Below are 23,218 nucleotides of genomic sequence, written 5' to 3'. Positions count from 1 at the left end.
GCAGTGACTCCATGTGGCTTTATCACATGCAGTGGAAGGCCCAGGAAGCAAGGAGAGAGCTGGCCAGCAGAGAGGTGGAGAGGCCTCATGGAAGGGGTGCCATTTGACACAAAAAGGAAATGAGGCAGTAGGACTCAGGGCAAAGGCTTCAGGGAAGGGTATGGCAGGGGGGAAGCAAGGAGGTCCCCATAGGACTTCGAAGAGGATCAGTCAGGCCAGGGCGTTTGGGGGCTGGAGCTGTGTTGCCATGTGGGTTTGCCAGACATCTTAATATTCTAATAACAGAGCCAACATTTCCTTTATTCATCTGATTTAATCCTGCCCCTCACCTGTGGAAGTAGGTTTTATCATCTCCATTTTGCAGATGGAGAAACTGAGGCCCAGAGCCCCTCTGGGACTTGCTCAGGCAAAGTGAGGCGAGAAACCACAGTAAGTCCTCATGGTAGTTGACCCCCATCTTGGGGAAGCAAAACTGGTCTCAAAACTGGAGGTTGGAAGCCTTTAGAGCTGCCTCTTGCTATGCATGATGGAGGTGTCCTCAGGCAGGATTGGGCTCCGAGCGCGCACCCTGCAAGGCGTTGGAGATGGAGGTGCCTCTGGGACCGACACAGGCTCCTGGCTGGGCGGCACAAACCTCCAAGGTAGAAGAGCCCCTTCTCTCCCTGCTGGCTGCCTACGTGAATGTGCAGAACCCCTTGAGGCAGAGGGAGACAAGGCATAGCAAATTAAAACAATTGAAGTCACATCACTTGTGCCTCTTTGAGGCAAGCCATAAATACATAAATACTTGAACCTGCTATTCTGACTCCAGCTAATATGTTTTAACCGCAGTCTGTGGGCTCTGGAAAGCAGCTGTGAGGGGCAGGGCAATAAATTGGATTGTAAAAGCACAGGATAGAAAAATGATTGCGGCATTTTTACAATTACCTGGTTTGCCTCGGTCTACAGAGGAAAGAGTGCTTTCTCTTTGTGCTGCTGTGGTAAAAATGTATCCAGCCTAAGTCTGTTTCATTATTATATCATCATAATCCAGCATGTATTGATTGCTTACCACGCACCAGGACTCACACCTGCCCTGCCCGCAGGCTCTCTTGGCATTTCTGCTTTGCAGAGGAGCCGCCTGGGGCACCAAGGCTCAGGCCGTGCTCCAAGCCGAGGGGCCGGCCCCCCGGGAGCCAGGACCGCCACCCAAGGTGTCCAACTCCAGAGCCTGTTCCTCTCAAACTTGCAAGTTTTTCTTATCCACTACCATACAGCAAGGGGTAGGGAAATAGGTCAATTTGCTTTTTTCAAATGGCATGTTCTCTTCACTCCTAAGGGATTGGAACAGTCTCTGGGCCTCTGAAACTGTGACTGGAGTGGCCAGGTCCCCTCAGTGCCCAAGCATTTTGCTGTTTCTCTGTCTCCCCGCACATTCTCAAGAATCTCACAAAAGTGAACTTAGATCCATTGTACCAAGTACAAGCTGCTTTCTATTTTTTGCTCTCCTACTTAAATTTTCAAAGAATCTAAAATAGCAGTTGCCATTTTTTACCATGTTCTCTTCTGAAATATTTAATTCTTCCTTGGGCGGTTTAACATCGCGTTGCCCAAGGATTAACTTCCATTTTTGAAGAGAGTCTATTAGCTGAGAGAGGCAGAAAATGCATTTCAGCGAGTGGCAGGGACGGGGGCTGGGAGAGTGCACAAAGAGGAGCAGGGAGGCTCATGGCTTTGCCTTTATAAAGCTGCTTGCCCATCAGCAAAGCCGGGACCAACTACCTTTTTTAAACACATAACTGATTTTTAAAAAGTTTCCCTGCAAAGACCAATTTTAAGGGGATTAATGCTCAATGAATAATGTATCACAGAAAGAACTACAACAGAAATACTTATTTGGTAGAGGTAAAACCAACAGTGGTGAAGAGCAACAAGTCACCTTCTAGATGCAAAGCAAGCTCTGGAGGGCTCTGTGCGTCTCAAACCGATCCAACGTGAGGGCTGCTCCCAAATCACCAGCCAGAATGGGGATGGCCAGGATCTCTGGCTGCCACTGTTTCTCTAATTGTCTGTTTTTTGTAATGACAGCCGGAAAAGACAGGAGGGAGAGAGGCAGGAGAGAGACTTCTACCTTTGTATCGAAGGTCCTCATCAACAGCTTCATTTCTCCCGCTTAGATAATTCAGTCAGGTGGAGTGGATCTCAGGTGACTCCCGAGCTTGGGCCTGCATTGCTCCCTGACCTGCATCAGCTCCCCCTGGGCCAGGCCTAAAAAGTTTGAAGGTGATCCACCCGCAGAGGCAGCCTTTTCTAGCAGCCACGGAGGATAGCTGTGATGCTTTTACCACTGTCCTCCACGTGCCTTCCCTTTCTTCCTGCTCTCTTCAGCAAACCGTACATCATTTAGTTTTCGGAGTGTGTAGTTTTTTTGCGTCTTTGGACCAGAAGTGTCTGAATTCACTCACCATGTGGTAACAGGAGAAAGGGATGGTTTCCTACCTTAATCCAAATTCACGTGGTTTTTAAAAGAAAGGTGTCTAAGCCCTGATGTTAGAGATGTTCTCTCCAGGTCAACATGGGAAAATGTAACTCTTGGCCGATTAACTATAAGGCTGATTTCCCCAGATCCAGATTGGGTAGTGATAAGTTGCTAACACTTGTAAACTATCATTTTCTTGCTTTTTTTCTTGATAAAGAAAATGAAAGGGACTGTCAAAAAATTAAAAAGAGATCATAAGGATCCCATTTTTAGCACAGTTGGCCCCCTTGAGACACAGAGGATACCTCGTGTTTTCCCCTTTGCCTCAGGCCTGCTGAGTTAGAACCCAGAGGCACAAGAGGCACGCTGAACCCCTGGGCTGTGGCAGGTGTGCAGGCGCCCCACAAGGCTACATCCCACATCTCACTCAGCCTGGGAAGGCTGGCCCTCTGGCTCCCATGGCCTCACCTCCCCGTAGTCACTGGGCACAGGATGGAAGGGGTGTGTGACCCCTGATCCATAGGATCTCAAGCTCAGGGAGAGCTCAGGCTTCGCTGCCAGTTAGATTGATCCGGGTGGGAGAGCTTTTAGAGACCCTCTTCTCAGACGAGCCCTACGTCAATTAAATTGAGTCTCTGGGGGAGAGACCCAGACATTGGTGCTTTTCCCTAAACAGCGCAGAGGAATCTGTTGTGCAGTCAAGTTTGAGAACCACAGACCTCAGAGCACTTCCCAAGAACAGCTTTGGGGAAGGTTTCCTTCAGAGTAATACCTGCCCACATCCTCGTCCCCACTTATTTAGTAGACGCTTCAGGTTTTCCATAGTTTTCCCATCGATTTTTTTTTTGACACATTTCATTTTGCAGCTCCATTTCCCCTCCACAGCTGGTACAACCTTTGATCGTCTTGTTTCTCACCAAGCAAATGGCTTGAAGCTTTAAGCAGTATGTGACCTTACACCCTTCCACCTTGGTAAATGTCCTGGCTTTTAGCAGTAACAAAGACCTCACAATTCCACCACAGTTATTTTGTTGTGCTGCAGATTTTTTTTTTTTTTATGAAAGCAACGATGTATTTTGGCTTTGCTTTGTAAAAGATGATAATTATTGTTTTTTTAATTAAGGATGTCTTTGGAACCACAAGATTCCTTTATTCTAGAATTCTCCCAGCAGAATTTCTTTAGAAAGTTAGTTCAGCTCTTCCACAACCAGAATGTTGGGTCTCTAAATTATTATAGTAGGTCTTAATAAATATCTGCCAGTGTTTTAAATTTACATTTAATGAGAACATGTGTAGAGTGGAGGTATTATGTGAAGCAGGAAGAACAAAGTGAAACAGCCATCATTGCAAATAGGCATTCTTTTTATAAGACTATAACAAATAATGTGTTTATTTCCCCAGCAGTATGCCTCCCAGAACACATAAAAGCTCAATGTAATGGGAGGCAGAAATCTCTGGTTCAATTTCTGACTCATCTACTGTCTAAACATGAAATGTGAGGTATAATATTTCATTTCTTGAGATTGTTTTTGTACTGCTTGCCTCACAGGGCGATGTTGTGCTTTTAAGGAGGTCTAGGCAGGGGCACCCTGAAGAGCCTAAAGCACTATATGATACAATGTAAAACTAAAGTGTTATTAATTAAGGTTTCACTGTCTGCTATGCACTTTCTGTACATGAGTATGATGGTTGCACTGAAATAGGCACATTTGAGCTGTGATCTAGCAGAAGGTCAGGAGTTAAAAGAGAAATTAACAATAAAACTGATAACTTTGCAGTGCTTCTTCCCTGTGATGACAAGGGGAATTTACATCACCGCCTGCAGAGGGCCATTAACTGGTCAAAACACCACTATCGTTCAAGACGGTGTTTTTTGTTTTTTGTTTTATATCTTTGATGAAATCCAATTTATCAGGTTTTGGGTTTGTTTTTTTTTTTTACTTAAATTCAGTTAGCCAACGTATAGTACATCATTAGTTTTTGATATAATATTCAGTGATTCATTAGTTGCATACAACACCCGATGCTCATTACAACGCGTCTTGCACTGTGCTTCACGACAGAAAGGCAACAGAAGCTGGGAAAAGAATTCTCCAATAGGTAGGTATTGCTTACATAATATAAGTTTTACAAGTTTTTTTTTAAGAATTTAAGAATTTTGGAAGCCACCTGGACTTACTTCATATGTAACATGCATTTTCCACCCTGCAGTTGATCAACGGGTCTGTTCAGAGACGACCTGGCGAGCGCCATGGCACAACTGTGGGCTGTCACCGCTTTCTCACTGCCCTGTGTTTATGCTGCAAGCCTCCTCCACTCACTGTCTTCCACTACAGCAGAATCAAGACACAGGGGGATTCCCTTATCTACCTGTATATTTGCTTTTTTTCTTAAGATTAAGCATGTATTATAGTTCTTAAAAATCATTAAGGTGAGGAAGATCCCCTTTTGGAACGATGGAGGAGGAAATGAACGAAAAAACTTAACCCTTTACTCTGTGTATTTCTGCATTGTTCATAAGATCTCCCTTTTCTCACCTCCTCCCAACTGTGTCTCTTCCCATCTTTGTCCCATCTCTGGAAATAACCACCATTCACCATGTGGTGTTTATGTTTCCACACATTCCCCATTTATAATCATGATCCTTGGAGAACAGAAACGGGACTCTATTACAGAAGTATTCATCCAGTGCCCAAATGTTAATCGAGCACCTACTATGGGTAAGTCACTGTTTAGGTGCTAAGGATAAAAGGCCCAGATGTCAGTAAGGTCCCTGGTCTCAGGTAGTTTGTATTCTAAGCTTTAGGAACTTAAAAACAAAACAAAACAAACCCTTTTTATTTAGGAACAATTATAAATTCATTGAAAGTCATGAAGATAATACAGAGAGGTCCTGTGTACCCTTTCCTCAGTTTTCTCCCATGGTTGCATCTTACATACCCATAGTACATTATCAAGACCAGCCGTACAAAATCACATATGTAGATTTGTGTAACTGTCATCACAGTCAAGATCAAGAGCTGTGTGTCACCCCAAGGATCTCCTTCATATTGCCCCTTTGTAGTCACATACATCCCCAGCCCCCTTAACCATCTTTAACCCCTGGCAACCACTAACCTGCTCTCCACCTCTGTAATTTTGTCACATTGAGAATGTTATGTAAATGGTATCATTCATTATGTGAACTTTCTAATTGCTTTTTTACTCAGTATAATGCCCTTGAGATCCATCTGCATCGTTGTATCCATAGCTTTTTATTTAGGAACAATTATAAATTCATTGAAAGTTGCGAAGATAATACAGAGAGGTCCTGTGCATTTTATTGCTGAGTAGAATTCCATGGTACACGTGTGTCACAGTTGGTTTCACCATTTTGGTGGGACATTTTGGTTTCCAGTTGAGGCCATCACAAGGAAGACTGCTCTAACAATTGTGGACAGGTTTTTGTATGAACAGAAGTTTTCATTTTTCTAGGACAAATGCCCAGGAGTACAACTGCTGGGTCATATAGCAAATATGTGTTTATTTTTTGAAGAAACTGCCAGATTGTTTTCCAGAGTGGCCATACCATTGGTACATTCTCATAGGCAATGTGTGAAAGATTTCTCTACATCCTCTCCAGCATTTTGTGCTGTCACTATTCCTATTTTATCTGCACTAAGAGGTATATGGTACATGGTGATATCTCATCATGGTCTCAATGTGAATTTCCCTAATGAATAATTGTGTTGAACATGTTTTCATGTGCTTAATTGCTCTCCATATATCCTCTTCAGTGAAATGTCTACATGTTTTTTACTTGGATTGCTTGTCATTTTAATATTGAGCTCAGAGAGCTCCTTGTATAGTCTAGATAATAATCCTTTGTAGGATGCATGGCTTCCAAATATTTTCTCTCAGCCTGTATAACAGCTGTATAACTTTGTTTTGTTAAAGTCTAGTTATCAACTTGTTTTCTTTTATGGTATCATGCCACATCTAAGGATTCTTTGCCTAGCCCCAGATCCCAAAGGTTTTTCTCTTAGGTTTTTTCCTAAGTTTTATGATTTTACATTTTACAATTAAGTCCATCATCCATTTTGAGTTAATTTTTGTATAAGGTGTGAGGTTTAAGTTGAAGTTCATTTTGTTTTTGTCTGTTGGTGTCCAATTACTCCAGCACCACTTGCTGAAAAGGCCCTCCTTCCTCCACTGATTTACTGTTGCATCTTTGTCAAAAGTCAACTGGGCAATAATATGGAATTAGTTGAGTTCTCTATTCCTTCCCTCCACCAATACCACATAGTGTTGGGTTACTGTGGCTCTATAACAAGTCCTGAAACAGGCAAGTTAATTTTTTTCATTTGATTCTTTTTCAGAATTGTTTTAGCCATTTTAATACCTTGTCTTTACAGAAGAATTTTAGAATAACTTCGTCTATATCTACAAAATACAGGGATTTTTGTTAAGAACTGCATTAAACTTTTTTTTTTAAGATTTTATTTATTTATTTAATTGACAGAGAGAGAGAGAGAGAGAGACAGTGTGAGAGGGAACACAAGCAGGGGGAGTGGGAGAGGAAGAAGCAGGCTTCCGGCCGAGCAGGGAGCCCAATGCGGTGCTCGATCCCAGGACCCTGAGATCATGACCTGAGCCGAAGGCAGCCGCTTAACCAACTGAGCCACCCAGGTGCCGCATGAACTGCACTAAACTTCTATCAACTTGGGCAGAATTGACATCTTCACTATGTTGAGTTTTCAGATCCATGAGCACAGTATATCTTATTTATTTAGATCTTTGATTTCTTTTATTAGCATTTTGAGGTTTTTGGCATCCAAGTTCTGTACAAGTTTTATTAGATTTACATGTAAAACTCTTTAGTAATTGTAAATTATATTATATATTATATTATAAATTTAGCATTCACTAATGTTCATTGCTAGCATACCAAAAAATACAATTGATTTTTGAATGTTTACTCTATTTATCTAGTATTCAGTGACCTTGCTGAGCTTCCTTACAAGTTCTAGTTGTTTGTTCATTTTTGTTTCTGTTTTTAGATTTGTTGGGATTTTCTATGCATCTCATTTTATCTAGAAATAGAGACAGTTTTATTTCTTCCTTTTTGTTCTTTATAAATTTCTTTTTTCTTGCCTTATTGCACTGGCTAGAACTTCTAGTACTATCTTGAACAGAAGTGGTGAAAGCAGCCATCCTTGCGTTTTCCCATTTTATGGGGAAAACATTCAGTCTTTCACCATGAAGTATAATAGTACCTGTCCAGTAGTTTGTAGATGCTTTTTATCAAGTTAAGGAAGTTCCCCTCTATTCCTATTTTTTTCTGAGTGTTTACATCATGAATGGGTGTTGAATGTTGTCAGATGCTTTTTATGCATTGATATGGTCATGTAATTTTCTTCTTTAGCCTGTTAATATGGTGAACTACATTGACTGATATTTTAACATTGACCAGCTTAACCCCTAGAATAAACCCCATTTGGTCATTGTATATAATTCCTTTTATATATTGCTGCATTCTATTTGCTAATGTTTGTTAAGGAGTTTTGCATCTATTTTTATGAAGGATATTATTTTCTAGTTTTCCTTTTTATACTGTCCCTGTCTGGTTTTGTTATTAGGATGATGTTGGCTTCATAAGATAAATTAAGAAGCATTTCCTCCTCTTCTGCTTACTGGAAGAGAAAGTATACAATTGGTGTTAATTCTTCTTTGGTAGACTTCTCCTAAGAAATCATGTGGGCCAGGAAATTCCTTTTTTCGGCGATTTAAAATTACAAATTCAATGTCCTTAATACTTATGGGGTTATCCACATTGTCTATTTCATATTGGGTGGTTTGTGGTAGTAGGTGTTTTTTGAGGAATTGGCCCATTGTGTCTGAGTTGTCAAATTTATGTGTATAGAGTTATTCGTAGTAATCCCTTATTATCCTTTTGATGTTTTGGGGTTATATAGTAATATCCTTTGTTTTTATTCATGATATTGGTGATGTGTGGGGTTTTTTTTTCTTTTTTGCTTTGTCAGTCTTGCTAAGAGATTTGTCCATTTTCCTGATCTTTTTAAAGAACCAGATTTTTTGTTTCTTATTCCCTTTATTTTTCTATTTTAAATTTCACCAGTTTCTGTTCTTTATTATATCCTTTCTTCTGCTTGCTTTGGGTTTATTTTGTTCCTCTTTTCTTCAGTTCTTGAGGTAGGAGCTTAGATTATTATTATTTAGGACTTTTCCTCTTTCCTAAAACAAGAATTTTAGTGCTATAAATTTCCCTCCTGGCACTGCATTAGCTGTATCTAACAGATTTTGATATGTTGGGGGTTTTTTTGTTTCATTTTAATTCAGCTCAGCATGTTTTGTTTTATTTCCCTTGAGATTTCCTCTTTCAACCATGTATCACTTGGGAGCCTTTTGTTTAGCTACAGGTGTTTAGAGTTATCTTTCTGTTATTTATTTCTGGTTTTCTTTGTCTGTGTGTGAGGTTTGGCTCTAGGTATTGTTTTTCTTTGAATATGTTCCACAGGCATTTGAAAAGAGTGTGTATTCTGCTATTGTCAGGTGAAGTGTACTGTAAATGTTGATTCAATCCTGTTGAGGGGATGATGTTGTTGAGGTCCCTCTCTCCTTGTTGCTTTTCTGCCTATTTTTTCTATCAACTTTTGAAACAGGAATGTTTAAGTCTCCCAACTATAATGGTGGATTTCTCTGTTTCTCCTTTTGGTTCTACCAGGTTTTGGTTCTCATATTTGCAGCTCTGTTGTTTGGTCCATACACATTCAGGATATGCTATATTTTCTTGATAGACTGACCCTTCTATCATTATGTAATATTCACCTCTTTGCTATGGTATGGTAATTTTGGTATGGTAATATATCATAGCATATCCTCTGCTATGATAATTTTCTTTGCTATAAAGCCTACTTTATCTGATATCAATATAGCCACTCCTGCTAGCTTTTGATTGATTGCATGATGGATCTTTTTCTATCGTTGTACTTTTAATCTACCTTTATTTTATATTTGGAGTGAATTTCCTGTAGACAGTATATAGTTGGGTCATGCTTCTTTATTCACTCAGCCAATTTCTTTTAATTGGTACATTTAATTTAAGTATTGATATGTTAGGGCTCAACTTGGCCATTTTATTTTTCTTTTCTGTTTGTACTCTCTCTCTTTTTTTATTTCCCTGTTTCCTTTTTCCTGTCTTCCTCTGGGTTACTTAAATATTTTTTAGAATTACATTTTGATTTTTGATTTATCTGTAGTGTTTTTGAAGTGGTTTGTCTAGATATTACATTACAAATATGTATGTATGTGTGCACTTGTGTATGTGTACATATATGTAATTTATCATGGTCTGTTGGTATCAACATTTCACCAGTTGGAGTGAAGTATAAAAACCTTACTTCTCTCTGCATCTTTTTACACTGCTCTGTTTATAATATAACTGTCTTAAGTATTTCCTCTTCCTACACTTACAACCACATAAGACAGTGTTAGAATTTTGTTTCCATCATTAAACATAATTTAGAAAATGCAAGAACTCCAGAGGAGTTATATATTGTATTTACTTGGTTGTCTTTCTTCTCTCAGCTTCTCATATCTGTACCTCTATGATGTGGAGGTACAGAACAGAGAAGAAGATCTATCTAGGCACCTTACTGACCAATTTTAGTAGCTTTAGCCATCTTTAAGTTGCTGGTTTTGGATTTTGGATGACAACAGCCACATACTTTGAAAAGAGCTGTTTTCTCTTCCTTTCCAATGTTTATACCTTACTTTATTTTCCAGTCACTGCCTTTCCCAAGGTGTAATGTGGAATAGCAGTGATGATGATGGGCAAGCATCCCTCCCTTGCTTCTAATCATTCAATGTTAATAGATGGTTTTGTAGGTTTCTGTTTATATCCTTTATCAATATTTTCTCTGAACTTAGCTTATTAAGAATTTTTATTAGGAATGGGTGTGCAGTTCTCTTAAGTGCTTATATTGAGTTTATCTAAAGACAATCATGTGTTTTTTCTCCTCTGATATATTAATGAGTTGAATTATAGTAATAAATATTTCTAGCATTGAGTCTTCCTTGCATTCGTTGAATAACCCTTCCTCCTAGATCATCGTATGTTACTCTTTTAAGAAATTACTAATCTTGGTTTTTTATTATATTTAGAATTTTTGCTTATGTAATGATTAATAAGATTGTGCTTCTGATCCCTGCTGTACACCAAAACGATGACCTCTTTTAGATGGGATATATGTTCTCCACACTGCCTTGGATCACTCCCTGTGGTCACTATATCAAATTAATACAAAATTTCCTATTAAATATTAAATTTCTTACTGTTAAAGGTCTTGGCTTTAATAGGCATTTTGAGTTATTGAACTCTCATCTGCACTTTCTATTTTAGTGTCGTCTTATCCATTTTTCAGTATCTAGGTTATACTAGCTTTATAGAATAAATTGAGAATCTTTACATATTTTCTATATTCTATAGAAATCTAGCACAGGAATTAATATGTACTTTAAATTTTAAAGGTTATTAAAGTTAAAAAAAAAAGTAAGTAGTAAATACCTCTGGGCCTGGGACCTGGTTGCTAGGGGTTAGAGGTAGGGGATCTTTGACCACATTTCCAATTTTCTTTTCCAATAGTTACTGGTCTTTTCAGGTTTTATGCCTCTTGTTCAGTCATTTTAATAGTTTATATGTTCCTAGAAAATTATTTCTACTTTCAATTTTGTTTCAGAATTTTTTCAAATTTACTGGAATTCTTGTATATATTCTCTAATAATTTTGAAATAAAATCCATGTCTATAGTTATATTCTCTATTATTCCTAATTTTGTTCTGTTTACCTTTTTTATCAGACTGATCTCTTTTTTTTTTGGTCTTTAAATGTCTTTTGGTTTTAATAATCAAACTGACTTGTTTGTTTTCTATTTCATCAGTTCCTGTTTTGTCTTTATTGATTCCCTTTATTCTACTTTGTTTAGCCCTTTTTTTTTAATTTACTGAGATGATTGTTTAGTGCATTTTCAATCTTTGATTTCCAAATGCATTTTAAACTTGGAGTCCCTCTTTGATGCATCCCATAGATTCTGAGCTGAGTGCTCTCATTATGATTCATTGCTATACGCTAATTTTGCTTTGATTTTCTTTTATAAATTACTCTTGGGTTAGAGTTCGAAGAGACCTATACTGTTTATCTTTTGAAGGTTTTATTGAGATTTTATTTCTGGCCAAATACTTGGTAAGATTTCTTAAGTGTTCCATGGAAATTTAAACATGTTTTCTGTTAGTTGAGAACTGAGTTTAAATATGAAATTTGTCTAGTTTGATGATTGTGTATTCAAATCATCTATACCCTTACCTATATTTTTGTCTACTTGACCTGTCAATTTTTGAGGAAGATGTGTGAAAGTTTCCCACTATGATCATGAATTTAATATTCTTCTTGCATTTCTAACAGTTGTTACATAGATCCATGCTGTGTTGTTCAGTAAAAATGGTTTATGACTTCTAATATCTTCTGGTGTGTATCTTTAATGCATATAAAATTTTCCCTTGCTTTTGGCCTTGTATTCTATTTTTGTCTGATATTAATACTGAATTTTTTGTTTTTTGTTACTGAAGAATAATTGACACACAGTGTTATATTAGTTGGGGATGTACAACTTAGTGAGTCAACAGTGCATAAGGGTTCCTTTTTCTCCACATCCTCACCAACACTTGTCATTTCTTGTCTTTTTCATACTAGCCATTCTGACAGGTGTGAAGTGATATCTCATTATGGTTTTGGTTTGCATTTCTTTTTGCTTTCTTTTTGGTAACACTTACTACGTTTACCTCCAGTCATTCTATTTTGTGCCATTTAAAATTTTTTTAACTAACAGCTCAGTTCTACATATTTCTCATCTGAAAGTGTATCTTTTAAAAGATTTAAACTGCTCATATTTATTATAAATACCTATATATTTAGGCTCATCCCTGTCATTTATTTTCATTGTCCACTTCACATGCTTCTCATTGTTTCTCTCCCTGTCTCCCTTTTCTTTATTGTTAATAACATTTTCTTTTTTTCCCTTTGGTGATTTGGAAGTTCTAAATCCTATTCTTTAGTTGTTTAAAACAGGGCATTTAATTCTCATCATTGGTAGGGAAATATAATTTTAATCCAAATTTGTCACCTCCCCTACCCACAGGACAAAATCTGTAGCACATTTTTATCTGTTCTTAACTTCCACAGGCTCGCTCTTGCTCTCTAATTGCTCCGTTCTCACGGTAGCCCATTCTTGTGTCATCAGTGCGGCGTCTCTAGTGTCAGCCACAGGGCGTGTGTGTGTGTGTGTGCTTGTGTGCGTGTGTCATCTGTCTGTCTCTGTACATTCCGTTCTCTGCACTGGGGTCCAGCACAGGTTATTTTCATCTTTCTCTGTTGTGCAAATGGCTTCCTCGAAGGTCTCATAATTCTTGCTTGTCTGTTCACATCTTAAATGTAGAAATATGTGGATTGGTGTTTCCTCAGCAATCATATGCCTTGGTTTCTACTATAGACCTCTCCTCTGAAGGAAAAGATGGCTGAGAAGCACATGTCCATTAGTGAATGGCATGACAGGAGATTTACCTTCAGGGTGCCTGGGAAGAAGGCAGCCAGGCCAGCTGGGGCCCCACATGGGGCCCCATAGGGAAGCTTTGCCCTGAGGTGAAACAGTTTCCCATAGCCCACATCTGGGCAGAATTGTGTTTCTCTTTTCCTCTCCTTCCCTCCAACTCTTGTCTGTTGAGGTACCTGTGCTGTCCTCTGGCTAATGTTCTAGACTCAGTATCTGAGAGAACAGCCCCTCACCCCATCCTAGACCAATTTCCAGCCTTCCTTAGTCACTCCCATAGCAAACCACATCCAGCCTTCTACAGACTGGGGGTAAGATTGGTCTGAGTGTGTGGAGACTATCTTGTAACTAATTTCCCTCATAAGTGCCCCAACAGTCTGCCCTCTCTCCAAATTTGGATTTTTTCCAGCTCACCATTGGGAAGACTCTCTTACCTCTGCCAAGCCCACTGCTATGCTTATTTTGGAGCAGCTTTCACTATTTTCATTTTTTCTATCAACCCACCCCACTTATCAATATATCTGGGGCACTGATGGTGCCCTTTCAGCGCTATTAAGGATGAATTTTCCTTCTTGGCAGTGTGAAGAAGACCTATGTGCTTGGTCTGCCATCATGAACCACAAGTTTTTAAAGAGGGTTTAGATGCCACAAACATGTAGCTTTTGGAGTGAGGAAAAGAAAGAACTAAAATATTTTTAATATAAGTAATCCCAAAAGAGACATCCCCTTTTCTGGTACGTGGAAGCCAAATAAACCAAATGTAAGAGTCTGAATAGTGTTTGCAACAAGGATGAAGTAGTAAGCCCAAACGCCCAACAGAGGTTGGGTGTTGGGCTGTGTTTGTATTGACAGCATTGGTCATGTACACTAGCTGCCTCTATTAAAATGTAACTATTAGCAAATGAAATTAAATACTTCAGTTGCCTAGTAACTAATCCAATCTGAGTAGGAAGCAAAAATAGAATAGATAAATTTAGAACTTTTAGGCCACGTGCCAAGCAAAATATTCTTGCTTGTATCCTTTTGATCATCTGCCATTTGAATGGAAAGAAGAATATTTTAGTGTCAAATAGGCAACATTTGTGTTGACCTTGCTTGCTAAAAGTGAATACCCCTTGATGACTAAACATATATGAGAGATAGACAGGCTGCCCAGAGGACCTCTAGCCACACTAGCCCCCAGAATTGCCAAGTAGGGGCAGGAGCAGGAAGAAGCTCTGATTAATTACTAGGAATTTATTTCTTCTGACTTAGTTAAAAAGCCAAAGGGCATTATATGATTTAAACCACATTACTCTATTAGAAGAAGAGTATAAACCATCTGTTTTACCCATTTCCATATAAAACAAAAATATCATTTTTCCTCCCAAAGCAGCTTTTGAGCAAGACAGCAAATTAAGGAACAGTTTAAGATTATGTTGTACATGAAGTAATTACTGGGATCATATAATAGTGAAGTTTAAAGACATACCATGACAAATAAATTGACACTAAATGTGATGTCAGTTACTTCAAATTTGACTTTTTTCTGCCTCTTCAAAAAAACAAAAACAAAAAAACACTAACAATTGCTTGTATTTACAGATGACATATTTCAGCATAGAAAGTAAAAGAAAATGAAAAGTTATTCCTTCCAAAATAAAATAATTTAAAGCTTAATGCAGAGTTGTAAGAATAGTTCAATGAAACCCTCTTGGACTCTGGACCCAGACTGATTGCTTTACCACTTCTCTCCCCCTTCTCTCATACACACACACACCCATATATACTTATATGCTTGCACATTTTTCCCCAAACTATGTGAGAGTTTATCTTTAAATATTTTAGCTTGTATTTCCTGAAAATATAACCAAATACAGTTATCCAATTCAGGAGATTTAACATTGATATAATAGCAAGTGTATTAGTATTGTGTTGATACTGGGTCACAATGAATATTCAAATTGTGCCCTTTGCCTCAGTAATAGCCTTTCAAGCAGTGTCTTTTCCCTCCATCCAGAATCCAGTCCAGTAGTGCTCATTGTGTCTGGCTGTTAGGTCTCTTTGATCTTCTGTAATCTCAAACAGTTCCGCAGCCTAGCTCGTCTTTCTGGGCATTGGCATTTCTAAGAGAACAGAGACGATCCCTCATTTGGGGTGTTTCTGATGTTTTGTCATGATTAGAATGAAGACACATCTTTCGATCAATAATTGCAATCTTCTTTTGGATAATCTAGGTCCTTAAGAGGCGTGTCCAGTAGCTGATGGCTGGCGGACCTTACCTTGCAGCCCTGGCTACCCAGGCTGTGTATGCCAAGGGCTCTGTCTGGTATCACCACTCAGCACACAGTAGGCATTTTCTAACACAGTATCCAGGGGCTCATTCCAAAATAGGCAAGCAGCCATTTCAGCTTGAAACCTATTTTTTCCCTCCTAAGTGTTTCAGAGATGTAAAAGCTCGTGAAACAAAAGGCCACATACATTAGCAAAAACACTGAGGCTATCTAAATGTTCTTCTGCCACTGATAGTTAGCAAGTTACATTTTTAAACTGAAAGGTTGGCTGAGAAATTGAAGGTCTGAGAATTAGGAGTGAACATCACTGGCAATGCAGAGACATTTGTCAACAAGACTTAGGAGAGACGTTCACCTCCAGGCCAGTGAATCAGCATGTAGGCTGCCCGTCTTCAGGTCGAGGCTTGCTGCACAGCCAGGTTGTTGGTGATGGGTTAGGTCAGGAGAAGCTTTTGTGGGAAGTGTGGCACACCTGTGTCAGGGCTTATGTTTACACATGGTTGGATCTGGAGGAAGAAATAGTCCAAGAACTGCTTCTTGTCCTTGGCACACAAGAGGTTTGTGTCTGTCTTCTAGGGCTGCACAGTGTCCAGGCCCACAGACACATTATAGATTCTGAACAGGATCACACAGCTCTTCTCAGCCTTTCTCTGTGTGCTCTTTGCTTAGTGCCCGACTTCCTTCCTTTCTACCTCTCTTTTCTTCTCTTCCTCCCCTTCTTGTCCTTATGCAGTTATTTCTGGTCTCCAAAAATGCAGCCCCAGGACATCATCATAGAGCAGTTGTCTCTAGGCTGTGATGCCAGGGTCTTGGGGCTGCTAACCATGATATTTAGTGCATCCTTCTGTTTTATAACTCGTATCTTAGCCCTACTTCTGAGTTCAGGTTCTCACTTGGTCTTTTTCAGCTTTAATGAGAATCTCCTAAAGTGCTTCCTCATGCCTCCTCGGTGCAAAGCCAGGGATTACTGCAGAAATCAAGGAGAGAGTGGGCAGCTCTATGGATTGTTGCTTCCCATTCATTCATTCATTCATTCATTCATTCGACAAGCATGTCTTGAGTATCTGTAATATGCCGGGGACTGTTCTTGGAGCTAGAGACACAGAGGTGAACAGCTCAGACCCGAGTCCCTCCTCACAGAGCTTATGTCTAGTGGAGGGTCATGCATCATACTGGTAAATGAAGCCAGGAGAACATGGTTGCAGCTGGTGAGAAGCATTGTAATGAGAATCAAACAGGCTAATGTGAAAGCCAGTGGGAAATGGTTAGGGCACTCACCCAGCTCCTCCCCAGGGATGTCCTCTGACTGTGGGTTGTGCCCTGGTGCTTCTCTGCCAGACTGCCTGCATGCTCCATCTTCTCCCCTGGGCTGGATCCAAGATGAGTATGTGGGGAGATGCCAGCAGGGCCCCAAGAGCTTCTGGCTGATGCTCTATAGGAGAGGCCAAGCCATTTGGAGTTTCTAGGAGACAAAACAGGGTTGTGTACATCTTACAGGCAGAACTGGGTCAAGGAACTGAGAAAGAGTTCATTTGATAATCTGACCAATTACTTCCTGAAGAAAAAGACTTGTAGTTTGTTGAAGGGGAAGCTAATAGGGCATTATCACTTGTTCAACCTAATTTTTTATATGAAAAAAAGAACCAGAATAGGTATTTGTCTTGCTTATGCTTTCTAGCCATGATGTGACTATACCGTGGAGTTAATTCAAATGATGTTCTGCAACTCTTAGCGAGTAATTACCATTCCGTTCACATTTGCCCCTATAATTGGGCCATATGCAAGTCTCTCTTAGAGTATTTATCTTTCAAATCAAAAGGTAACAGACCGAAATTATGACTGGAAACCAGGTAGGTGTTATTTTTGTCTTATCTCATGAAAAAGGTCATGCCTTTGGGCTACTAAGGTGTGAGTTTTTAAAGTGCATCAGGGTAGCCTGGACTGGGAATAAGAGGCAGGAAGAACTGCATCTGTTCAAGGGCTTGACTGGTAACAAGCCTCCAGGCCAGCATGATGGATGCTTAGCCTCTGGTGTCAGCCTGAGCTCGTCGTGTCACAGATGTATCTGTGAGCCATGTTAGAGTGTGTGTTATGGCAAAACCCATGAACCCTTCCTCACACCTGCTCTGGGCAAAACTGGGGGTATTGCAGAGATTAAGGGGAGAGCCTGCAGCTCTGTGGAACAGAGATGCTGCTTTCCATTCATTCATTCACCCTTTCATCCCACAAGCATGTCTTGGGTATCCGTGCTTTCATCATGCTGGACCTCAGCCATTCGTTTGGTAATTTGTTGGGGCGGTGGGGGAGAAAGTAAGGCCAGTCTGATGCCTGTGATGGGACAGAACAGCCACACCAGCCAGGCCACCAGCCCACATGCTTTCATCCAAGGTGGAGGCTTCCCCCACCACCTCCCCCGCGTGAACCTCTGGATTTCTGTGGCCTTGCCATGTCACGAAAGCTGTGGGCTGCTGCAGTCCAGGCCAGGACCCCCAGGACATTCAGGCTGAAGTTCAGTTCCCCTCGGGGGATGCCAGCTGAGGACACAAAGGAGGACGTGAAGTGCTTCTCTCCTTTCCTTTCCTCTGCTCTCGACTCCTGACTCCAAAGTCCTGGAAATGGCAGAGGCCAATGGAAGGGCTGAAATGAACCCCAGCCAAGGTGGGGGACAGCAGAGGCCTCCCTAGAGACACTGTGGTCCACCTACCCCTCACCAGGGTCAGCGAAGCAAAGCCAGATGGTCACACTTGGAAACAAAGTTCATCAGAAGAGGCAGAACGCTGGAATGGCCCAGTGCGCAGGTTTGATCACAGCAACACACGACCCATGGACAGGACTCCTGTACCCTGCCTACACTCGGACAGCCCCGCTTTGCAGCCTCACGTTTCCAAACAAGCCCAGTGTCCCCATGATTCCCTGCTGCCCTGGATCTCTCCCCCACCCCCAGCCTCCATCTCATAGGTCTGCCACCGTTTGTCTCTCCTTCTCCTGGCCCCCAGCACCTAACCTGGGCAAGCCACAGCACGGACAGTATGGACTACTCACGTTGTGCCTCACCCTGGAGCAGCCTCCTAACTAATCCAGAGAGACCCCCCCCCCCAAAAGAAGAAAAAATAAACGATCTCCCATCTCCGAGAGCCTTAATTTGATTTTTTTGATACAATGTGGAAGTCTCCCAAAAGATACAAGTGTCAACCTGAGAATCCAAAGGTGGCGAGCGTTGTCCATGCACTGTTGTGCTGGCGCCCGTCAGAATCCAGCAGGGAGAGGCATTGTCCCTTGGTAATTATGCGCAGCCATTAGCATGGCATCCATTCTTTGTCAGAAGCCTTTGGTGACAGTCTGTCTCCCGAGAAACAGCTCCTGTGGTCTGCAGTTTGTTAGATGGCCGCAGCAATGTACCTCCCCAAGGGAGATGCCGCCGATAACACCATATTAAAGGCAGAGTTGCTTGGGTTTTATTGGTAGGTTTTTTTGTTGTTGTTCATCTCAGATGCTGGCAGAGTGTTTATTATAATTTTATAGACACGGCTCACAAAAGCTTCACTCACAAAGGAAAATTAAATGTTAAGGTTTCATGGATGGTGATGGCAGGGTGGGGGCTGCTAAGCTGCAGAAGGTTGGGAAGAATAGGGGAAGTGTCATTTCCTTTCCTTTAGGAAAGAAAAATATGGGGTAAGCCATAAACAGCTTCATTCCCAAGCCGGCAATTCTTACACTTAATATGTTTTGTCAGGCAAGTCTTCAATACAGATTAAAATGAAATGCCAAGTAATTTCCACCTCTTGGCCGCTCATGTCTGTGAACAATGAAGAGTGTTTTGATGAATGTCAGTTAATGGCACTTATACGCCTATAGATTTAGTCATGGCAGCAAGGACTAAGGAGTTGGGGGACGGGGCTGGGGGCTATCGTGTGTGAAGAGAGGAGGGACGGGGAAGATTGTTCCATAATCCCTTTCTGACTGCTTTGGTTCATGACAACCCAAATTGAAAGTGAACCAAAAACAAAATCAGGCCAAGATAAGGTGACCCTTTGTTGTTAATGAGGCTCAGAGCATCAAAGATGATTTCCAAGAGCTGAGTCTGCTCAGAGGAGGAGTTCTGTGCATTTAGGATGCTTTGTCAGGCAGATTCTATTTTCGTGGAAAGAAAGGGGGCAGCTGCATTGCTGGGGTGTGGTGTCTTCACCACAAATCTCAACAATTGCACCTGAGTCTGTCCCCTTCCTCCTCGCTTCCATCCTGACAGAAACCAGACTCTGTGGGCGCCTGGGTGGCTCAGTCGTTAAGCGTCTGCCTTCGGCTCAGGTCATGATCCCAGGGTCCTGGGATCGAGTCCCATATCGGGCTCCCTGCTCGGCAGGAGGCCTGCTTCTCCCTCTTCCACTCCCCCTGCTTGTGTTCCTGCTCTCATGCTCTCTCTCTCGCTGTCAAATAAATAAATAAAATCTTTAAAAAAAAAAAGAAAAGAAAGAAACCAGACGCTGCAAAACCCACGGGCTGAGTCACATTACCTCCTTTCCTGCACACATCACTGCCCTTGCAACTTTGCATCCTGAATCCCCAGGGTGGGGTGAATTAGAAGAGCAGGAGAAAAACGAGCGCCAGCAGAATTCTGCCACCCAAGGATTGAAATAAAACCTCACCTTCCTCATGACTGGCATGTGCAGCGTGCTTGTTTCTCTCATCCTGTTCTTCAGCTGGATTGGGAAGATGTGGTTTTCACTTACCCCCTTATTTTTCAGAATAAGAGCTTTAACTGGAGGTTGCGGACTAATTTTATGGTTGTGTAGAAAACAGTTAATACTTCTGTCTGGCAATCATTGTGAAGAAGTCTCTGTGCTCCAAGTCTGGTAGGTTAAATTTTTTTTCCCTTCAAAGGAAAAGGCTAGCAAAGGCCAGCCGATTAACTCGACCTGGGTGCTTACAAACACTGTGCTTATTTTTTGAATGACTGGTTACCAAATCTGGAAGCATCCAACCCAGTTTTCTCAGAATCAGAAAGGAACTCTTGCAGGGATGCTTGGGACATGCAGAAACATTCTCTTCCTGTGACCAGAAGGAGTCCAGGGGCCAGGAGAATAAAAACAGATGTGTCAGGCTCAACTGTTCTCACTCTGAGTTGATAGCATTTACACCCTGTGCTCATCTGGATCAGTCCCCACAGCAAACCTCTGAGCCTCCGAGGGCATCACCATCCCATTTTACCCTGAGGACACTGAGCCCACATGGCTTTCCCCAGACCCCCACAGAGAGAGGAATCAAGCCTCTGGGTCTGACCCTAGGTCCCAGTTCTCCGCCAAGACCTTATTTTTTAAGAAAGTTTTCCACTATAACTCAGAATTGAGCTTACTTGCCAAAAAAAAAAAAAAAAAAAACGGGAAAAGAAGTAGCTCTCATTATGCTTATATACGGGTGCTGAATTGTTCTAACAGTTTTAACCTTGTTTCCTTTGGGTCAATGTCAAGCACCGTGTCCGCAAGCGACTCTGTTGGACAGAGGATTGTTTTGCCTGTAGGAAGTCTGTACTTAAGTGCATTTCAGAAGCAGCATCAGTGTTTACATTCTTAGATAATCCAAAAGTCCCATTTTACTGCCAGTTCCAGGCTTTTCAAAACTCAAGTCTAAAGCAGGAATAAATGGAATGGCTTGAGTTGGTCTCCCCTCTGCATCCAGGGAATTTAGAAAAGCAGTGGAGAGGAGGCAGACTGCCAACCTTTGAGAAAAGGAAGGGCAACGTCTCCTGACAACATTGGGGGCCTGGAGGACTGTGGCCAGAGCCCAGGTTCTACCCCATGACTGATCTGGAGCTCCTTCTTCCTCCTCCCCTCACTCCCCTCTGAGAACCAGAGGCATGCATTGTTTTCTCATCATCTGGGGAGTGAAAACAAACCTCTCTGTCACTGGGGGCACATATGGATGTGGGGGCAGCACAGGGATGAGGCCTCATCCCCGTTTCCTCACACAGAAAACGGGGGCAATGATACCTCCCTCCTGGGAGTCTTGGAGAGGTGTGGAGGGCATCCGGACCACCCGGCACAGTCCGGCTTGGGAAAAGGGGGCATTCCAGAAGCTGCCAGCTTGCCCAGACATCGCTATCCCTTCTCAGCAAACCCAAAGTGGTCTGTCTTTGATAACCATTCAAGATCTTTTGACCTTTGGAGGGAATAGAGAGGTGGGAGTGTATGGTACTGGGAGGTGAATAATATGGCCCAGCCTGCAAAGACAGTTTGAGAGGCAATTCTGAAAAGCAGTGCTATCAGGTCAGAGAATTCCAGAGCATTTCCTCAGGCTCTTTCCTCTGGGACCCTTTCATGATCAGAAGGACTCTTTAATTTCAAAATCAAAATCTCTGGCAAAACACCAAAATAGAACTGAGCACCTCAGTCAGCAAATTGCTTCCTAAGGAACTGTCTCCACAAGTGGAAACACTGATGGTAACTAAGGGAGCAGAAGGAGTTGGGGCCCAGGAGCCCTGCCTCCACCAAGGCCCCACCCCCATGGGGTGGGCAGAGTGACATCTGGTCCCAAGGGCACAGGAGTGGGGAGAGCCCAGGAGACACATTCCTCCAAAAGGATTGCAAGATCTTGCTAAATTTTATTGGTGAAAGCCTGAGAAATGTCCAGGAATGGATTCTAAGGGTGTTAGACTAAGGAGGATGGAAGAAAGAGATTCTGAATTTATGTATTAGCTCAAGCAGGTGGAAGTGGCTCTAAAAGATTGCTTTGCTGATTGGCCATAAGTTGGACTCAATGGTTCTACATTCAGTAAGGTTCTAGAACTTCCCCGGCATAATGCAGAAGGAAGGACTGAAAGGCTTAGGAAGCCTGGGAGGTTGGGGTAGATTTATCATGTATGCCCTGCACACCCACTTCCTCACCGTTCCCAGAGTAGGCTCAGAGGACACTCTGCTAAGGCCCTGAGAAATCTCTTAGTGAGGCAGCACAACTGCCCTGAAGAACTCTGTGGGAGCCGAGCGCTATAGGCTGGGCATGCTGGTGGGGGTGCTGGGGTCACTGTGTGGCAGAAGCCAAGGACAGAACTTAACCTCCAGAGATAAGGTCACAGTAACCTAATGGGCATCAGAAAGTTTTCTCGATATTGCTATCCAGCTCTCCTACCAACATTCATTGTATAATGTTTCCTTTCTCCATTATTTTTCTGTGATTTCACTATAGAAACACCTGAACACTGTGTAGCCCATGTTGGCTGTGACTCAACTGGATGCCTCTACTTTGATCCTTTTTAATTTTTCTTCCTAATGTTTGATATTGGAGAAAAACACTTCCAAGAACATAATGAGTTCTACCAACAAGTTATCCTTTGGCATAATGAACTCTGAACCCAGGGGCATTATTTAGAAGGAATGTTCCAAAGCGTACACCACTCCTCCGGGGGTCCCCAAGACAGAGTGCTATAGGACCTCCCCACGTGGCATTTGGGTTATTTCTGCAATGAACTGCCAGTGACAATGATGATGATGACGATGATGATGATGTTGATGGTGATGATGATGGTGATGGTGATGGTGATGGTGGTGATGGTGGTGATGGTGGCTGTGAATATTTCTTGAGCCTGTGGATTATCTCTTTTATTCCCTCTGACAGCCAAGGAGAAGTGTTGTGATAGTCCTTATTTTACAGATGAGGAAACCGTCAGCTCATAGTTGGCAGTCTATCTCACTGACCTTTACCCTTTACCCTTCCACCCCAGGTACCATGCGGGCTCTCTCTGGGAGTCCCCTCTGAACTCCAGCCACCTGCCCTCTACTTGATGAATACTAGGTGGTCAGACACTCAGAAGCAACCACAAAAGGTGGGCAGTGCTTTACAGTTAAATGTGCTGAGGCATTGGCGGGAGGTGGGTGGGTTTCATAAATGACAATGTC

General features: G+C 41.8%; 1 protein-coding gene across 1 annotated transcript in view; it reads left to right on the top strand.

Annotated features, from left to right (window-relative positions):
* The window catches only part of LOC113916028, a 120,705-nt gene that overhangs the window by 82,504 nt on the left and 14,983 nt on the right, over positions 1–23,218 (top strand). The window contains exon 3 of the mRNA XM_027581880.1: positions 23,044–23,145. Within this exon, the coding sequence (XP_027437681.1) occupies positions 23,044–23,145 (102 nt within the window). The remainder of the gene's footprint in view (positions 1–23,043; positions 23,146–23,218) is intronic.

Source organism: Zalophus californianus, chromosome 1 (assembly GCF_009762305.2).
Source record: "Zalophus californianus isolate mZalCal1 chromosome 1, mZalCal1.pri.v2, whole genome shotgun sequence".
NCBI classification, from domain to species: domain Eukaryota; kingdom Metazoa; phylum Chordata; class Mammalia; order Carnivora; family Otariidae; genus Zalophus; species Zalophus californianus.
This window is presented reverse-complemented; position numbering and strand designations above follow the sequence as displayed.